An 18,863-nucleotide genomic window follows, 5' to 3' on the forward strand; every position below is an offset into this window, starting at 1 on the left:
CAGGTACATGATGGTGTCAGGTACATTATGATGTCAGGTACATGATGGTGTCTGCAGGTATATGATGGTGTCAGATACATGATGGTGTCTGGTATATATTGGTGTCAGGTACATGATGGTGTCTGGTATATATTGGTGTCAGGTATATGATGGTGTGTGGTATATATTGGTGTTAGGTACATGATGGTGTAGGCATAGAATGGTGTCAGGTACATTATGATGTCAGGTACATGATGGTGTCTGGTATAGAATGGTGTCATGTACATGATGGTGTCAGGTATATGATGGTGTCTGGTATATATTGGTGTCACGTACATGATGGTGTAGGTATAGAATGGTGTCATGTACATGATGGTTTCAGGTACATGATGGTGTCTGGTATATATTGGTGTCAGGTATATGATGGTGTCTGGTATATATTGGTGTCAGGCACATGATGGTGTCAGGTTTATGATGTCGTTCTCTCAGACAGAAACATGATCCACATTATTGACATGACAACATCAACATACCTGGATCCTGGTGGGAGTGTGGTACTATAATTACTTCTAGTGGTTTCACCCTCCAAGTCTTCACCTTGACCACCTGGATCCAGCCACTCACAGAGAAGACGAAGTTAGGGTAATTGATTGGTATATGGTCCCATTCCTTCTCCATCTTGGCAAATCAAAACAGCATACAATTATTGTCCAGCCATGAATAGACATTCTTTAAATTGTATGAATTGTATTAATTGATTATATAAATTGTAGATAGATGTGTATAGTGTCTTATAGTGGCTTAATTTGTTCTAACTACAAGTAGATAATGTGCTGTTGTATCAAATACTGTACATTTTGTAATTGTTAAAATAATAACTTGAAAATTGTCAAAGACATGCTACATGATTTAATTCACCTGAATGTCAACAGGAGCATCTTCAGAAGGACAGGTCGCTTGTGATAACTGTTGCCAAGGGTCTTTATTAGTTGCTATGGCAACCTTTGCATAATCAAAAGACATCCCAGATAAATCCACAACCTGGCAGCGTGAGTTATCTGGTGTCTCCTGTAATGATAAAAACTTATCAGCCTTTGTGAATCAACACCTTCATTCACTTCACAAAGTTGAAATGTTACAACCTAGAGTATCACAATAATCTTAAAGTAAAATCTGAACATGTCTGAGGATACTTCAGCCTCAATTATTTATATGTAGAGGCACTAGACTGGGTCAATTGTCAGTAACTAGGTAGCTCAACTGGTAGAACGTTTGTCCAGAGTTTGGAGGGTCCTAGGTATGAATTCCGGTCTGGTCGTATATTTTTCCACTCCTTTATAAAATTGTTTAATAAGTTAATACCCCTATCTGACCAGAAATTAAAGTTAAAAGGGCCACAAATCCTGGAAATAAGCTAATTCACTAATTCCTTTCTTCACATGAACTTTCACTGTGCCAAGTTATAATAGAGTTCAACAAACAGTTGAAGAGAAGTTGCAATTAAAGTTTTCTTGAGCAGAATTTAAAGTTTAGAGAAACTCCAGGACAAATTTCTTTCTTCATGCACATCTGCAAATTTCATTGTACTAAGTGACAAAAAAAATCCAACAAACAGCTAATTAGGAGTTGCCCTAACAAGGTTTCTAGAAGAGAAATTAAAATTTTCAAGGGTCAAAACTCTTCAAAAAAAGTTGAATCACATATTCCTCTATTCATGTACATCTATAGATGATTATATGTTCTTCCAACAAAAAGTTTAGGAGGGGTTTCACTTACAAGGTTCATGGACAGACAGATGGACAGGGTGATTCATTGATTTCTATATACAACCCTCTACCCCCATACCAAACTTTGTTTGCGAGGGGTACAAAAACTCATTGCCAAAAACTGATGTCTCTATATAAGGATTGCAACAATACATGAACATGACGTTATGATGCGCATGTATCATGATACTGCATTGTCACGATACAAAAATCAATTTATTTATGCATCATACATATAGCAACTGTTCAGAACAGTAGAAGCATGCAAAGAGAAATGATATGTTGCAACCTTTAATGTCAATATTACAACTGGAAAGACTTGGGTCAAAAATGGGTATGACTATAAAGTTTCACACAAATCACATCTTTCGGCGTGCATTCTGACGTGCATTCTGACTTGGAGCTATCACTATAATTCCATGCTGGAACCGACTTTTGAGTAGACTAAATTCAGGAAACAACAAAATCCTGACAATATCATAGGTATATAAAATATAATAGGTATATTGTTTTGTATATTACTGTATTCAAAATATCTTGATATATCATTGCAGCCCTACTATAGAGTCTGATCTTGCACAAAGAGACAGTAAAAAACTCAAATACAGTACACATTTATCACTGATACTCACATGTTGAATATAAGCTATCAGATTGTTTACCGTCATCCTCCCTTTCTCATCACCGAGTAAATACATGACCCACACACTGCTGATAAGGTACAGCCCACAAACACCCGAAAGCAGGTACATCAAGTGACGTCTCTTCATGATTTTACTCAGACACAATTCTTAAAGGCTATGATGAATCCCCACTGACTTTAACCTTTGTATAACATAATCATCAGTCTCAGGAATCATTACACCAACAAGACGAAAACAACAATAAATACCAAAAAAAACTTTCATGCACTAGCTGTCATTTCTCGTGACATCTCCAGTGAAAGTAGAAATCTGTTGTGCACGGTGAATTTTAGAATGAGAAGACTTTATTCTTTTAAACTAAATTTGAATAGATTGCAAAGTGTGTATCTTCCGTTTGTCATCTGCTATCACAAGTATCAACATGCACCTGAGCTAATTTTTTCTGCTGGTAATTATAAGTTATCTTTACAATTGATGCCAGGAATAACTGGAAATATGGAATGTCACTACTGCAGGCCTAGTGTACTGGACGAATGGACACTTAATACCAATATAAGCACGAAGTTGACAAGTCAGTGCGGTCCGAGTCAGTCCTTGTGTGTTAACAGTGTTTTGCCATTTGATTTCATTTGCATCTAGAGTTATCACCCCTTTGATAATGCGATAGGTGGCGCTTTCAGACTACGGAAAATTTGTCAACAAAGATGGCGTACTGGTTCCACAGGAATCCGCTGAAAGCGACTTCAGTGCTTACTTTTGAGTTACGGGGAGTATCAACAGACGACAAGACAAGAAGAATATTTACGTAATAACCTACTTTTAATATGACTACTCTATATCTTCAATTTTGACTTCATGTTTATTTTGAACCACCTGTTTGTCTGACTCAATATGCCAGAAGTCACGAGATCTGTACTAAGGATCTCATCACTTTTCCCTTTTTTTGGCATCATACAAGGATGTTTTATAAGTGATTTTTATCACCTGAAGTTTCATGTGACCAATCGCGATGGGATGTGGTCGCTCAAATCAATTTCTGCACCGCGTTCCGACGCCGTCACTATCGTAGTATCAATTATCGTAAATTAGGAATAAGTAGTAGACTCATTCTTGCCAACTCTCCTCATTAAGGAGGGAGACTCCTGATTTTGGACCCTTAGATTTAGCATCTTCAATCATTGAATTTGCTAAACTATTCCTATTTTCGAAGATCTAATGATTTCATCTGAAAGAAAAACACAAAACATGTCATAAATTATACAGGGAAATCAAAAGTAGCGATGATGTGAAAATACAAAATGACTTGAATAAACTTCAGCAGTGGTCAGCAAGATTGCAACTTAAATTCCATTCGCTACGTACAAAACAGATACCACAACACTAGTTCCGTAACAGACATGATCCACACACTTCAATGGCCAACACTACAAACACGACGCTTATACACTAGAATTATCCTTTTTTACAAAATTATACACAGAATCGTAGCTTTAAACCCAACACATATACTCACACCTGTAGACCCCCGCACCAGACAGGTACACCCGTACGTATACAAATACATATCTGCTACAAAGGACACCTACAAATACTCATTCTTCCCACACACAGTAACATAATGGAATCTCCTCCCCTTAGCAGCAGTCCAATGCACAACACTAGAGGACTTCAAGGCACACTTACCCCACACAGCCCTTGAAGCCCTCATCACACACTAGTACATACACCAGATTTTAACTTTTTATCTATACCTTGCACAAAAAAAATCACAAAAAAATAAACCCCCACCCCTAATCACTATAAATAACTTCTTCACGCCTCTACAATAGGACCACCGATGGCATAATCATCAAACTGATGGAGCCCTCATATATAAAGAAGAAGAAGAAATGCAAAGTTGTCTCGATGAAATAGAAAAAAAATGTCAGGAACAGAAGGCCAACAAGTACAATTCGAGAGTATAGCATGATGATTAACATCTGAAAAAGTATCGCTGTTATTTATAAACTGTGGATGAAAATTTTAGAACCCATTATATCTAACTCGGTGTGAAAAAATCAAATAGTATTGTAGGACTCATCAGGAGAACATTTATTTAGCTTGATGAAAACATGTTTAAATTATTTGAAGGTACTTGTTAGACCCCCACCTGGAATCAAGTGTATGGAGCCCAATTACATTTAGTGAAAGATATGTGTACTGAACTTATCGAAAATGTCCAGAGGAGAGCTACAAAACTCATACCTGGTTTTAAACATACACTGAATGCTGAACGAATATTTAACCTCCCAAATTTGAAGCACCGTCAGACCAGAGGGGACCTAATTAACGTTTTCAAAATTTTAACTAACATTTACAATGAAAGAGTCACTTCAAACATGTTCTAAATGGAAACCATTAACAGGACAAGGGAAAAAACTTTTTTAAAAAACAATGTTGCCTAGAGAGTAGAAAAAAACTTCTTCAGCTTTTGCATGATAAACATGGAATAGCTTTAATTTTACCGCAGCATGTCATTGACGCAGCTGATGTTAAACTGTAATATTTCGTTGGACGATCATTGGAAACGAGAAAATAATACAGCAAATAACTATGCAACGAATTGTGGCATTTAAAAAAACATGGACATTAATTGCACACCAGAAGTTAACATAATTTATAACTTTAATGATGTTTTGATAAGAGATATAGGGCTTTTAGTCTGCGTCCATTATGTATCTTATTAAATCGTATCGTATTAAAAGTCTTTTAAAAGGGTTATATATAGACTATCGGCAAGTTACTTCATCAATTTTAGTACAAATATCATGAAATTATAGATATTTTTCTAAAACATCTATTTCGTACCGATTAAGTTGTGGTTGAAGTCCATTTCAGTGCTTATTTTTTCTAAGACATGTAACATTATATGTGACCTCTTAATCGTTGAATCAATTTCAATTTAATATTCAAGAAACTTTATCCAGTGTCGTTATTTAGTTGGAAAGCAAACAAAATATTCAGTAGAGCTATTTTTATGACGAATACATGTTTAAAATTAGTTAGTACCATTCACACTAAATTCAGCAGCATCCAACATAAAGGAAATGCTTATACATACCCCGAGTGTCCTCTGGTCCTGACACCAGACTCAGATGTTTTGACAGATAGCTGGGCCTAACGCACATTACTTTATGAAAATGTGGAATTCTGCAACACTATTCGGTAATCACTGGGTTTGGAGGTGTTGACAACAGAACGATCTGCTATGACACAACACCTACCTCACATATATCAATAAATATGTTATTTATTTATCCAAAACCGTATGTTTTTTTATCACTTGTTTACTTCATTTGAGTCCTCCAATTTCAATCGTTCAAAATTTCCCAAATATGCAATTCTATTTTGTAGATGATGCAAATTACACGAACAAAAAATATTTTGATCCGGACCATATAAAGAGAATATAAATTAATATTTAGAAGAATTCTGACCGACCCTTTTTGTTGATTAGTCACTGCCTAGAGACTTCCAAGTGATTTGCATAATCTACAAAATGGCGTTGTCACTTAGGAAGGAAATTTTGAACAATTGAAAATGGAGGACTCAACTGACAGAATGTAGTAGCAATTGGGGAAAATAAGGGTGGTTTAAGACAAACAAATAGCCCATTTAACGTGAGGTAGATGTTGTGTCATTATACTCATAGCTGACTCAATTGTTGTCAGCATTTCAAAATGTGACGCTACCAAACGATGTCAGAAATTTTCATGTTTTCCTTCGTAGTGCGCTCTGGCCCACATACTCCAGATATCAATATGTCAAACTTTTGATGTCAGGGCCAGATGTTTCCTGATGTCTCTAAAAATAGTAACAGAATCAATGACCTCCACATGATTATAGTTGAAACCAATGAAGATATGAGATAAAGAAATTATATGTACACAAGCACATGCCTATATATTCTTTATCTGTTATTATGTAGATATTCATATATGTCCCAGGGTTTATACAAGCATTGAAAAGGCTTAAACACATGGGAAGACCTTGATAAGTACTAAAATTGATGAAAAGGCTCTAATTATATAAATGTCCTTTAATTTAACAAAAATGTCTCGAAAGTGTCAAATCAGCCTTATAAGTGACTAACTGATCTTTTAGATGGGTTTATGTTTTTTTGTTTTTTTTTATAAAAATCAATTCAGATAATTCAACATTTGCTGCAATTTCCATATATACTGGTTACGGACTAGTGTTAGACTTTAGGTTTATTTTCAGGCTACACGTCCAGGTAGCTACAATGTATATTACACTTGGCGGATAATTTTAGGCCTTGCTTATACTGCAAAAGACATAGAAAAAAAGGTTTGAATTTCATAGCAAAATTCCTGTACAAACCTTGTATCAAAATAACTATGTTTTCATAAATTGGGTTTAATTTGCAATATAGAGCAGAGCCAGTTACCCACAGTAAATGGATATTTGTGACAGTATAATCATGATATACAGATATAAATTCAATGTGTTTCTTTTAATTTCAGGGAATTGCGTCAGACCCGAAATAAATTACTGGAGTTACTAACTGACCCAAACCATGAACCAGTCACAGTGGAGAAGGCCACAACTGACTACTTCAGTCTGCTTATGGGCCTTATTCAGTCATTCGGGGAGGAGGCAGACAACAAATTAAGAAAAGCCATCAAGTACAAATGGACTAATTCACTTCTAGGAAATACTCCTATGTGAGTCTGCCACAATAGTCATGGCTTTTGGCTGTATTGATTACCATATCACATAATAGATTCTGCTTAGTAAAAATGTTAACCATTTGTCAGGAAAGTCACATGTTTCATCCGATTGTTTGAATAGAAGTTTAATGATTGAAGGTTAGTTTACAACAAACACAAGATATAAGACATTTGTCAGACAATAAGAGCATTTTGGTACTGTATTTATTATATAACTGTGTCTGTTTGTACTGGACAGGGAGCAGTTTGATGCTGTATTTATTATATAACGGTGTCTGTTTGTACTGGACAGGGAGCAGTTTGATGCTGTATTTATTATATAACGGTGTCTGTTTGTACTGGACAGGGAGCAGTTTGATGCTGTATTTAGTATATAACGGTGTCTGTTTGTACTGGACAGGGAGCAGTTTGATGCTGTATTTAGTATATAACGGTGTCTGTTTGTACTGGACAGGGAGCAGTTTGATGCTGTATTTAGTATATAACGGTGTCTGTTTGTACTGGACAGGGAGCAGTTTGATGCTGTATTTAGTATATAACGGTGTCTGTTTGTACTGGACAGGGAGCAGTTTGATGCTGTATTTAGTATATAACGGTGTCTGTTTGTACTGGACAGGGAGCAGTTTGATGCTGTATTTAGTATATAACTGTCTGTTTGTACTGGCCAGGGAGCAGTTTGATGCTGTATTTAGTATATATAACGGTGTCTGTTTGTACTGGACAGGGAGCAGTTTGATGCTGTTTTGTGTATAACTGTGTGTTTGTACTGGACAGGGATCAGTTTGATGCTGAATTTAGTATAACTGAGTGTGTTTTTAGTGGACAGGGAGGAGTTTGATGCTGTATTTAGTTCATAACTGTCTGTTTGTACTGGACAAGGAGCAGTTTGATGCTGTAGTTAGTATAACTGTGTGTTTGTGCTGGACAGGGAGCAGTTTGAGGCTGTATTTAGTATATATAGCGGTGTCTGTTTGTACTGGCCAGGGCGCAGGTTGATGCTGTATTTAGTATACCTGTATCTATTTGTACTGGACAGGGGTCAGTTTGATGCTGTATTTATTATATATAACGGTGTCTGTTTGAACTGGACAGGGAGCATTTTGATGCTGTATTTAGTACATAACTGTCTGTTTGTGCTGGCCAGGGAGCAGTTTGATGCTGCATTTAGTATAACTGTGTGTATTTGTACAGGATACAGGGATCAGGTTGATGCTGTATTTAGTATACCTGTGTCTATTTGTACTGGACAGGGATCAGTTTGATGCTGTATTTAGTATAACTGTGTGTGTTTTTAGTGGACAGGGAGCAGTTTGATGCTGTATTTAGTATCACTGTGTGTGTTTGTACTGAACAGGGAGCAGTTTGATGCTGTATTTAGTATATAACGGTGTCTGTTTGTACTGGACAGGGAGCATTTTGATGCTGTATTTAGTATATAACAGTGTCTGTTTGTACTGGACAGGGATCAGTTTTGATGCTGTATTTAGTATAACTGTGTCTGTTTGTACTGGACAGGGAGCAGTTTGATGCTGTATTTGAAGCAGCTTCTATGGCCATCAACATAGGATTGTGGTACACCAAGCATGCTGCCAAACTGGCTGCCAAGGAAGAGTAAGTTACCCGAGGATACTTTTGGTTGATTTATATACACAATGCTTTGTTGCACCAAAAAATGCAACACATTCTCAAAAACATATTGAGATTGCAATTTTTTTGCAATATTATATTTTTAAGGTCGTACTAGTCACTCAATTAAGTTACCTATTTTGATTGCCTTTTGTCCATTGTTGTGTTTTTCTGTAAACTATCATATTGTCAACTTTTCCTCAGAAACTGTCTATCAGATTTGGATGAAACATCAGGGTAATCATCTGCCTCTGTTAGGGATCGACCGGATCAGAATCTTCACTCAATAAATGATTGACCCCACAATGGGCTGAGGGCCGAGGTTATTAATGTTTGCAGAGTGAAAGTTTTCAAAAGACATCTCCTCTGAAGCTAATTGGTGGATTTTCACCACCATATCAATAAATGATCCATATATGATGAGGACCAGATCATGCTTTTAAGAATAGGCTGACAGAAATTGAGGGATGGGGCCAAAAGGGGTAGCAAAAGTGCAAAACATTCAAATGAAATCTCCTCTTAAACTTACAGGTGTTTTTTCACCAATAATTCCTGAAATGTTCCTTCAATGAAAGTATCAGATTTTTTACTGAAGAAGGGTCTGCCATCTAGTACAAAACCATATTCATATATATTTTTTATAAATATTCAAATCATGAGTGAAACATGCTGTTATTCATCAAGATACCAAGGTCCTTAATATGCTTATTATGGTGACGTGATATTGCCACAAAAAGTACAATTTTAATGATAATAATATATATTTTTTTATGGATTCCTATTAAAGGATTGGAGAGTTTAGACAGTGTATCAACAATTTCCCCATTTGTCATTCACATGTACATTATTTATTGTTTTAGAATTTTCAAATGATAACCTTAGGCTCTTCTGTTAAATTGGTTTTATGTGTAAATTTCAGACCAGAGATGGAAGAAGCAAAAGAGGTTCACAAATGTTTGAAGATTGCTGCAGGCTTATTCACATTTGTCAAGGTAAGGTCAAGTTAATGAAAACGTAATGAAACTATACGAAATAAGAATTGAAATTTTGGAATGTGTTTTGATTTTCTTGATTTTAAAGCAGTTACCTTTTTTATGCTGAATTATTTGCAATGAAAAAGAGATGCTAATGACAATTCATATTTCATATGTTCTTAATGTGAAAATTTCATTGCTCAAGATTTCCTGTGAATCTAATGTTGGTAAATTTTATAATCGGCTATCAGGTACACGTGTTTGAATATCAATTTGAATTGGTTGTATAAGTTGTTCATTTGTCCTATTGAAAATATAGTAAATCTTAAAATATTTTTTTCTTTGAAAAGCATTGGATCTGTATATCTATTTATTTGCTATCAAGAATAATACAAGTTCCAAGCATTCTTAGATACAAAATTGTCATGCTGTATCATAATACATTTGTGAACTTTATCAATTATTCATCTTTTCAATTTTGGCATCAATTATTATATTGATTTTTTTTAACTAAATTTCTTTTATTTTTGATCATTGAACCAACACTAATTGAATCTATTACCAACAAATTATCTGAATCAATGTAGTTCCAATATTAAAAATGACTGTATGTACAATACCAGGATGATTTGATATCCCGGCTGTCTGAGAACACGGAGGGAGCTGTAGACACAGACAGTCGTGTTCTGGAGGCCTATGTCCACCAATGTACTGCCGAGGCTCAAGAGGGTGAGTCCAGCAGGGCAGATGATGACATTAACTGTAATCGCTTACAGTTAAACATATTTTCATGAAGTTTGACTTGGGTGTTACATTTATCAAATAGTGGAAATTGTAGGAATTTTAAAGAAATTTTGTAAGTGTTCTATAAATGTTGTCTACCCAAACTTAGTATAGTCTTTCTTTGATTTTGATTGTAGATAAAATTGAGATTGCAGAACAAAGTAAAAAAAAAAATGTTTGTTTTGATATTCAGTTTCTGGTACACCCATCTACCTTGGTAATTTACAAAGATAATGCTGTCCTGGCACATACAGTCATGCATGTTCATAACACTGTGTTAAGCTGAAGCTATCGAGAAGTGTCTCTAACATATCGTGATCATGATATACATTTACTGATAAGTCTGTTTACTAACTGGGCACATGTTAGTTTCAATGTGATTGTTTTATCTGACTGTACAGTTGAAGCGGGAGACAGTCCAGAGTTGAGTCTCAAAGACAAATGATTTGTGATTTGTTTTCAGTGACATTGGCCAGAGCTGTTGAGATGAGGCATGCTTCATCATTGATAGCGTCGCTGGCATTCGAAACAGGACAGATGTACCAGAAAGCAGGTAAGAGTGATAAAACATGTCAATTTCTGTGCTGTCCATGTACCTGTAAATTTAAAATTTTGAAAATATGTACTCTGGGGTACATATTCAATTTCTCAGCTACTTTGTGTTTTCTGCTGACCTTTTGTTACCCAGAAAAACGGGGGGTGTAGACACAACGTCCTACAGACCCGTACACGTTCGCTGTTCCACCTAGGACACAAACGGTATGGAAGTGCTACGCAAATGGTACGGAAATGGTACGCAAGTGCTACGCAAACGGTACGGAAGTGTTACGTAAACGGTACGGAAGTGCTACGGGTGACGCTTACAAACGGTGATTCGTTTGTGGTGACAAGAACGGGTTTACATAAAAAGCGGAAGCATATAAAATATCTAAAACGACACGAACATACCCACAATGCATACCCACAATGCATACCCACAATGCATAGGAAGAAATGACAGTAAACTGTTATATCCATCAACTTACGAGAAACGTAATAATATTTTGCCATTTCATTTGCATAATGGATGAGTGTGAAACAAACAGAAATGTCTGGTGATTTATAAAGATAAAGGTCGATCAAATATTGGTACATGTAATATATCCATCACAAAGACCTGACATACGCTAACAGGTCAACGCGACAAACAGATAATAAGTTATGGTCAGAAATATTTCCACCTGCTTACCGAATAAAAGACTTTTTTTTTTTTTCTTACGAGAAACGTAATAATTAATAAGCCTAATAATAAAAAAATGATATAATTTCAGACTCCTGTAATAAGGATCCAGTACCTATATTTCTATTTTTTATATCGTCTTTAATACTTCCATACACTTTTAGATTTTTCATAGGATTTGGAGACCGATAATGTGCTTAATTATAAGTACATACAAATACATGCATCAGAGATTTGAAATGTATACATGTTATAACATGTCTTTTAATTAAATTTCATTCAAAGATAAACAGTTTTTTTTGTTATACATCTTTTATTTTATTTTGAAAATGTAGCCAATTCTTGTTTAAGTCTACATTGTGCATGTTTATTGTTATGGGAGTTATTATATATACTTTTTCAGTTTGAAAGGCAAGCTTGTGCATGAAGAAAACTATTATGAATAAGAAAAATAATATGTACTAAATATATGAAATTTTTACATTCATGATATGCACCTCTAGTATTAATAAGAATATAGGTTTTCTTTATCGATCATAAAAATGTAGGTATCTATACTGACTTTTCTACAGGTAAATCTTACCTGAATCCTGGTACTGGAGAAACTATGACCGTCTATAGCACACCCTGAGGGGTGTGCACTGCAAAGGGTATAGGGGTCTGATGTCAGATAACATAGGGACTGAGACCACAGTCAAACTTCAATATATCTACAGTATGTATTTCTCCGTTTGTACATGTAAGTTTGTACCTAAACAGGCGTGGATCAAGGAGGGTGTAGGCTTAGGGCGATAGCTTTCTGATCAGGGTCCAGGGGCAATTAGTCATGGTAGAGTAGAGTAAAAGGGTGTGGTAGGGGGAGTTTTTTAATAGATACATTTATCACTCATTTATAACATTTATCCCTTGCGCAGGTGTATACATGTATTTCTATATGAGGATGCTCACAATCTCTTGTCTCTAGTTCTTCCACATGAAAACGTTATGGCGAGTTAAGGAGTCTCCATAATTAAGTATTTTTTCGTGAAACTGGTGATGGGGAATGGTAATGCACACAAAATCAAGTGAAAATGTTTGCTTTAAAGTGTACGTCTCTGACCGTTGTCAGACTTTTTATAGACAATGCCACAATATAGATGAGTGGTAAAACTAAATAAAATTTTGTTTGTCTGTGTTCAATACATGTAAGTGTAAGTGCAACAATATTTCATATTTTGTCATATATGTACAATGTACGTAGCCTCAATGCCTGGTTCAAGTTCAAGTTCTTTATTACTTTGAGTCGTTCGACTCACCAGTTACAAAATAACAAAATTTGTGATATTAACTGTGCAAAATACAAAATAACATTACACACACTCACAACACAATTACAAGTGCAACTATAATATCTATTTATAATAATAAGGTTCTACGCGAATTTGCAAATTTTATATATTCATTATTTCTTTTGTATTTTTCACACACAATAATCCTTTCAATTTAAACATGCTTGGCTTTTTAATATAATAAGTTTTCAAAACAATTGCTCGCAAATCAGAATGACATGATCTTCAACATCATCTAAATCACAAACATTACACACACGACGATTCAATGTTTTGATATCGCCCTTTTTTTCTAATTTTAAGTTATGAGGAGATATTTCTTTTTATTTCTTTCAGGTATTCTTTTTGTATGGGTTTACGCAGGTAGTTTTGTAGATCAAAATGATCGTAAATATATCTATAAAAAGTTACTTTTGAGGATATTCTATTTTCTTCTGCACATTCTTAGAACATTCTTCTCTAAAAAAATCAATAAACCTTTCTTTAATTAATTAATCCATCTTGTTGTCGTTAATATAATATTCCCAAATATAACCTAGGCCAGGTTAATCCCTCTGATATATACTGTTCACTGTGTAACTTGCTAAAGGCGCTAAGTGGTACTAATTGGTCAGCTGTAAAAGTTCAATTATCTTTTTCATTGAACCATGTAAGTTCATAGGTACACTAGCATGGAACCACTTGACTGATTTTTGACACCTTTATAAATACCACACACAGAGAGGGCACTCCCTCAACAAACTTACTATAGCCAGAGACGTATTGTAATATATACGTCTCTGCTATTGACAACAAGGTAGCACACTGTATTTTCTCAGGAACTCAGTCACATGATGACAATTATCTTCATAATGATTTTTTTAATGATTACTGAAAAATATCATCATTTTCAATAATCTGATATGAAAAGTTTGTTATGTATTAGGGTTAGTATTTAACATTGTTCGCTGATGACAGAACTCATGATAGATTATTCAAAAAAAAATAGATTAGTTATAAAACAAATCATCTACGTGAGAAGTTAAATATCCTATAATAAGGGACATATTTTTTTTTTTATTAAATTAGGAATTCCAAGTAAAATATTAGTTTACCTTTGTTAAGGCAATGTTGTGAAATGAAATTGTGCCTGGGGCTGTCATTTCCTGATCGAGGGACTGAACTGATTTACCTGTATACAGCTGTACATGATGGATAGACAATGAACTGGATTAATTGACATGGACTTAATTGCCTTGAAATCACAGAATGTGACCTTGATCAGGTACAGCACATCAGAATCCAATATGATCACAGGTGAACGGTCAATGCATTATCACTGCCTATATTCTCAGGTATATAGATATCATATTGAAAGAAAAGTATCTGTCAGCGGGTGGCCATGTTGCCCTAACAACCTTTATAACGGCCGCTAAAGTTGTTTATACCTTCAACAAGGGACAGGTCATTACCACATGGCCAGCTGTATGCCTGTTATTTAAATTACCCCTAAGGCTCATTTTTGTGTTTTTTTCTTCAGACTATTTTCAGAAAACAGAAAATTTTCACGTAATGCGGTTTATAATGCTTTTTTTTTTTTACAATTTGTTTCGACAAATATATGTTCTGTAAAATTTTCTACCGAACATTTCACAAACGCTTTTTAAATGGAAAGATGTAGACACAAGTGCTACGGAAACGATACGGAAGTGCTACGGAAACGCTTCGCAAGTGCTACGGTAAAGGTACGAGAGTACTACAGAAATGCTACGCAAGTGATACGCAAGTGCTACGCAAACGGTACAGAAATGCTACGCAAACGGTACGCTGAAAGTGGAACAGCGAACGTGTACGGGTCTGTAGATAGCTGAAGTTTCTCCAATTTCTTAGTCTTTTTTTGTTACCAGGTAAGTTTTTAACTTCTTGTCAATTGAAGTATCTAATAAGCATTTCATAGACAATCATGACTAGACAGTGTGGTGTAGACCATACTTAAAAGGCGGTGGGTGGGTAAAACAAATCATTTTACATTTAGATAGATCAAGATTACAGAAACATAAGTTAAGTCTGGGACATTGAAAAGATTATTATGATAACTCTAAAATAGAAACAGAATGTGGCACTTATTTGCTCTAATTGATCATAACTATTTGCATTATTAGCTCACCTGGTCCGAAGGACCAAGGTGAGCTTATGCCATACCGTGGCGTCCGTCGTCCGTCCGTACATACGTCCGTACGTCAACAATTTCTTTAAACGACTTCTTCTTCTTAACCACTGGTTGAAATTAAACAAATTTGACTGGAAGCATCCCTAGGTGGTGGGGATTGAAAATTGTACAAATGGTGGGGCTGACCCCCCAGGGGGCTGAGGGGCGGGACCAAAAGGGATTAATTTGCCCATATTGCTTTAAGCGACTTCTTCTCTGAAACTAAGAAGTGGATATCAACCATATTTGACTGGAAGCATCCCTAGGTGGTGGTGATTAAAAATTGTACAAATGGTGGGGCTGACTCCCCAGGGGGCTTAGGGGCGGGGCCAAAAGGGGGCAATTTGGCTATATTGCTACAAACGACTTCTTCTGTAGAACTGTGCACTGGATATCAATCATATTTGATCAAAAGCATTCCTGGGAGGCAGGGATTTAAAATTGTACAAATGGTGTGGCTGACCCCCCAGGGGGCTGAGGGGCAGGGCCAAAAAGGGTATTTGGCTATACTGCTTTAAGTGACTTCTTCTCTGGAACTAAGTGATGGATATCAACCTTATTTGACTGGAAGCATCTCTAGGTGGTGGAGATTCAAAATTGTACAAACGGTTGGGCTGACCCCCCAGGGGGCTGAGGGGCGGGGCCAAAAGGGGGCAATTTGGTTATATTGCTATAAATGACTTCTTCTGCAGAACTATGCCATGGATATTGATCATATTTGGTCGGAAGTATTCATGGGAGGCAGGGATTCAAAATTGTACAAATGGTGGGGCTGACCCCCCGGGCTAAAGGGTGGGGCCAATAAAATGCATTACTTGGAAATGGTTGAGATCCCCACCATATAACCATATATACAATTGCTGAGTATAAAGAGAAGAATGCACATTTGCTTCCAGGATGTCCCTAGGGTCTGGCCCCACCCTTAAGCTTGGGACCTAGTTTCTTAGTCACAGCTTGGAAACAGTTGAGAGCCCCACCCTATAACCGTATATATACAATTGCTGAGTATAAAGAGATGATTGCACATATGCTTCCAGGTTGGCCTTGGGGACTGCCCCACCCTTTCGAGACTTAACCCCTGGGTCATAACTTTGAAATGGTTAATACCCCACCCCAAAACTATATATACAATGGTTGGGCATAAAGAGACAAATGCAGTCATGACATTAGAATTGATCCCAGGGTCTGCCCAACCCTTGCAGACTTGGCCCCTGGGTCATAACTTTGAAACGGTTGAGAAACTTTATGAGAAACCCCAAAACTACATATACAAATGCTTGGCAAAAAGAGACAAATGCAGTCACGATATTAGAATCGATCCTGGGGTCTAGCCACAACTCTAGGGACCTAGTTTCTGAGTCAAAGCTTGGAAACAGTTCGAGATCCCCACCCCATAAATATAACCATACATAAAATTGCTGTGCATGAAAAATCTAATATAGCTATGCTACAAGGATTGGCCTTGGGGTCTGGCATATTCCCTTGAACTCATTTGGAGAATAGTTTGCCATGATTGCTTAGGTATCCAGGTGAGCGATACAGGCCCTCTGGGCCTCTTGTCTTATTTGATTACAATGATTGACTTTTCATTCATAAATTACTTTTCTTTTCCTAATGGCTGGCAATGCAATGTTAATGTATTTTATTTTAATGTCGTTTTTTAGATGATGCTTTAAACAGTTTAGATGACAAAGTGGTACTGAAGTGGCGGAAGTACTGTCAGCTTAAATGTAGTTTCTACACATCATATGTAAGTTGACAGGTTTTGTATATTTAGAGATATTTATAAAAAAAAAAATGAAAAAAAATTTTGCAGAAAAAATGGAGATGGCATTAAAAAAGACAATATTTCACCCAGCTGTTTGCTTTCTACAGTATTGATAAAGTCCTATATTCCTCAATATTCATAATGTTGTCAAACAACTGAAAATGAGTACATGTACCTTAGTACCTCCCTTAGAACATGTGCCATAGTGTGTTGTGGGAATATTCATTCCGAACGAAACTGTTGACAAGATAATGATTGGTAATACCTGGTATGCATTGATTTATCATGGTAGACTAAAAGCTGTGTGAAGACTTTACAAAACTTAATCCAGAGAAGAATTTTAAAGGAACAATGGAAAGTTATTTCCCTTGTTACCTTAAAGAGTTACTTTTCTTTTTGTATACTTTTCAATTGTTAAGAGCTTTTATCAGGTGACCCAAACTAGACTTTATATACCAACAGATTGAAAGTCATGATAATTGCTTGAGGAGAGGGAGAGGCAACACTTAACAGTAATGTGAGGATATGCGAAACAAAATACTGTGTACAGAAAATATACTGATTAACCAGACCATCAAAACCTTTATCAAAATTAAGTAATATATGTTGTTTTCATTTTAGGTATATCTTATATATCAACATTACAATATATATTCCATGTTTAGAGATGGGATAGGATACTGCTGTCGTCAGTCAGTGATTGATTTCAATCAATCACAAAACATTAACCTCAGTCATGTGACCAGCTGGTTATCAAGCCTCAGTCTGGTGATTACAGTATTGAACTTCAGTCATGTGACAACTGAAGGTTTCTTGTTCTTATGGTTGGCTTTATATTGTAAATCTAATACCACTGTGTAATATTTAAACTTCTGCAACCTAGGTGAGGAGACAATTATTTGCTATTTCCATCTGTCAGTACACATCTGGTAGTACACATCTGTCAGTACACATCTGTCCCTACATGTCTGTCAGTACACATCTGTCGCTACACATCTGGTAGTACACATCTGTCAGTACACATCTGGTAGTAAACATCTGTCAGTACAAATCTGTAGCTACACATCTGGTAGTACACCTCTGTCAGTACACATCTGTCAGTATACCTCTGGTAGTACACCTCTGGTAGTACATCTCTGTCAGTACACATCAGGTAGTACACAGCTGTCAGAACACATCTAGTAGTACACCTCTGGGAGTACACGTCTGTCAGAACACAGCTGGTAGTACACCTCTGTCAGAACACATCTAGTAGTACGCCTCTGTCAGTACACATCAGGTAGTACAAATCTGTCAGAACACATCTAGTAGTACACATCTGGTAGTAAACATCTGTCGCTCCACATCTGGTAGTACACTTCTGGTAGTACACCTCTGGTAGTACACCTCTGTCAGTACACCTCTAATAGTACACCTCTGTCAGTACACATCAGGTAGTACACATCTGTCAGAACACATCTAGTAGTACACCTCTGTCAGTACACATCAGGTAGTACAAATCTGTCAGAACACATCTAGTAGTACACCTCTGGAAGTACACGTCTGTCAGAACACATCTGGTAGTACACATCTGTGGTAGTACACGTGGTAGTACACCTCTGTCAGTACATATCTGGTGGTACACATCTGGTAGTACTCCTCTGTCAGAAGACATCTGGTAGTACACATCTGGTAGTACACCTTTGTCAGTACACATCTGGTAGTACACGTCTAGTAGTACACCTCTGTCAGAACCCATCTGGTAGTACACCTCTGTCCGTACACATCTGGTAGTACACCTTTGTCAGTACACATCTTGTAGTACACATCTGGTAGTCACATCTGGTAGTACACCTGTCAGAACACATCTGGTAGTACA

The 18,863-nt window shown here is 36.3% G+C and overlaps 2 protein-coding genes across 4 annotated transcripts in view; one reads left to right on the forward strand and one right to left on the reverse strand.

Moving 5' to 3' along the window:
* The window catches only part of LOC110450325 (alpha-mannosidase 2x-like), a 36,626-nt gene extending 33,604 nt beyond the window's left edge, over positions 1–3,022 (reverse strand). For 2 of the 3 annotated variants that reach the window (XM_021497795.1, XM_021497797.1), the window contains exons 1-3: positions 2,378–3,022; positions 898–1,047; positions 513–657 (exon numbers count right to left, since the gene is read on the reverse strand). In XM_021497795.1, coding sequence (XP_021353470.1) covers positions 513–657; positions 898–1,047; positions 2,378–2,515 — 433 coding nt within the window. In that variant the 5' untranslated portion in view covers positions 2,516–3,022. The remainder of the gene's footprint in view (positions 1–512; positions 658–897; positions 1,048–2,377) is intronic. The other variant, XM_021497796.1, reaches the window with a different exon arrangement.
* Positions 3,023–3,069: 47 nt separating this feature from the next.
* The window catches only part of LOC110450326 (BRO1 domain-containing protein BROX-like), a 28,159-nt gene continuing 12,365 nt past the window's right edge, over positions 3,070–18,863 (forward strand). The window contains exons 1-7 of the mRNA XM_021497798.1: positions 3,070–3,194; positions 6,913–7,113; positions 8,635–8,730; positions 9,665–9,737; positions 10,343–10,448; positions 10,966–11,055; positions 16,902–16,987. Coding sequence (XP_021353473.1) covers positions 3,094–3,194; positions 6,913–7,113; positions 8,635–8,730; positions 9,665–9,737; positions 10,343–10,448; positions 10,966–11,055; positions 16,902–16,987 — 753 coding nt within the window. The 5' untranslated portion in view covers positions 3,070–3,093. The remainder of the gene's footprint in view (positions 3,195–6,912; positions 7,114–8,634; positions 8,731–9,664; positions 9,738–10,342; positions 10,449–10,965; positions 11,056–16,901; positions 16,988–18,863) is intronic.

Source organism: Mizuhopecten yessoensis, unplaced genomic scaffold (genome assembly GCF_002113885.1).
Source record: "Mizuhopecten yessoensis strain PY_sf001 unplaced genomic scaffold, ASM211388v2 scaffold5181, whole genome shotgun sequence".
NCBI lineage: Eukaryota > Metazoa > Mollusca > Bivalvia > Pectinida > Pectinidae > Mizuhopecten > Mizuhopecten yessoensis.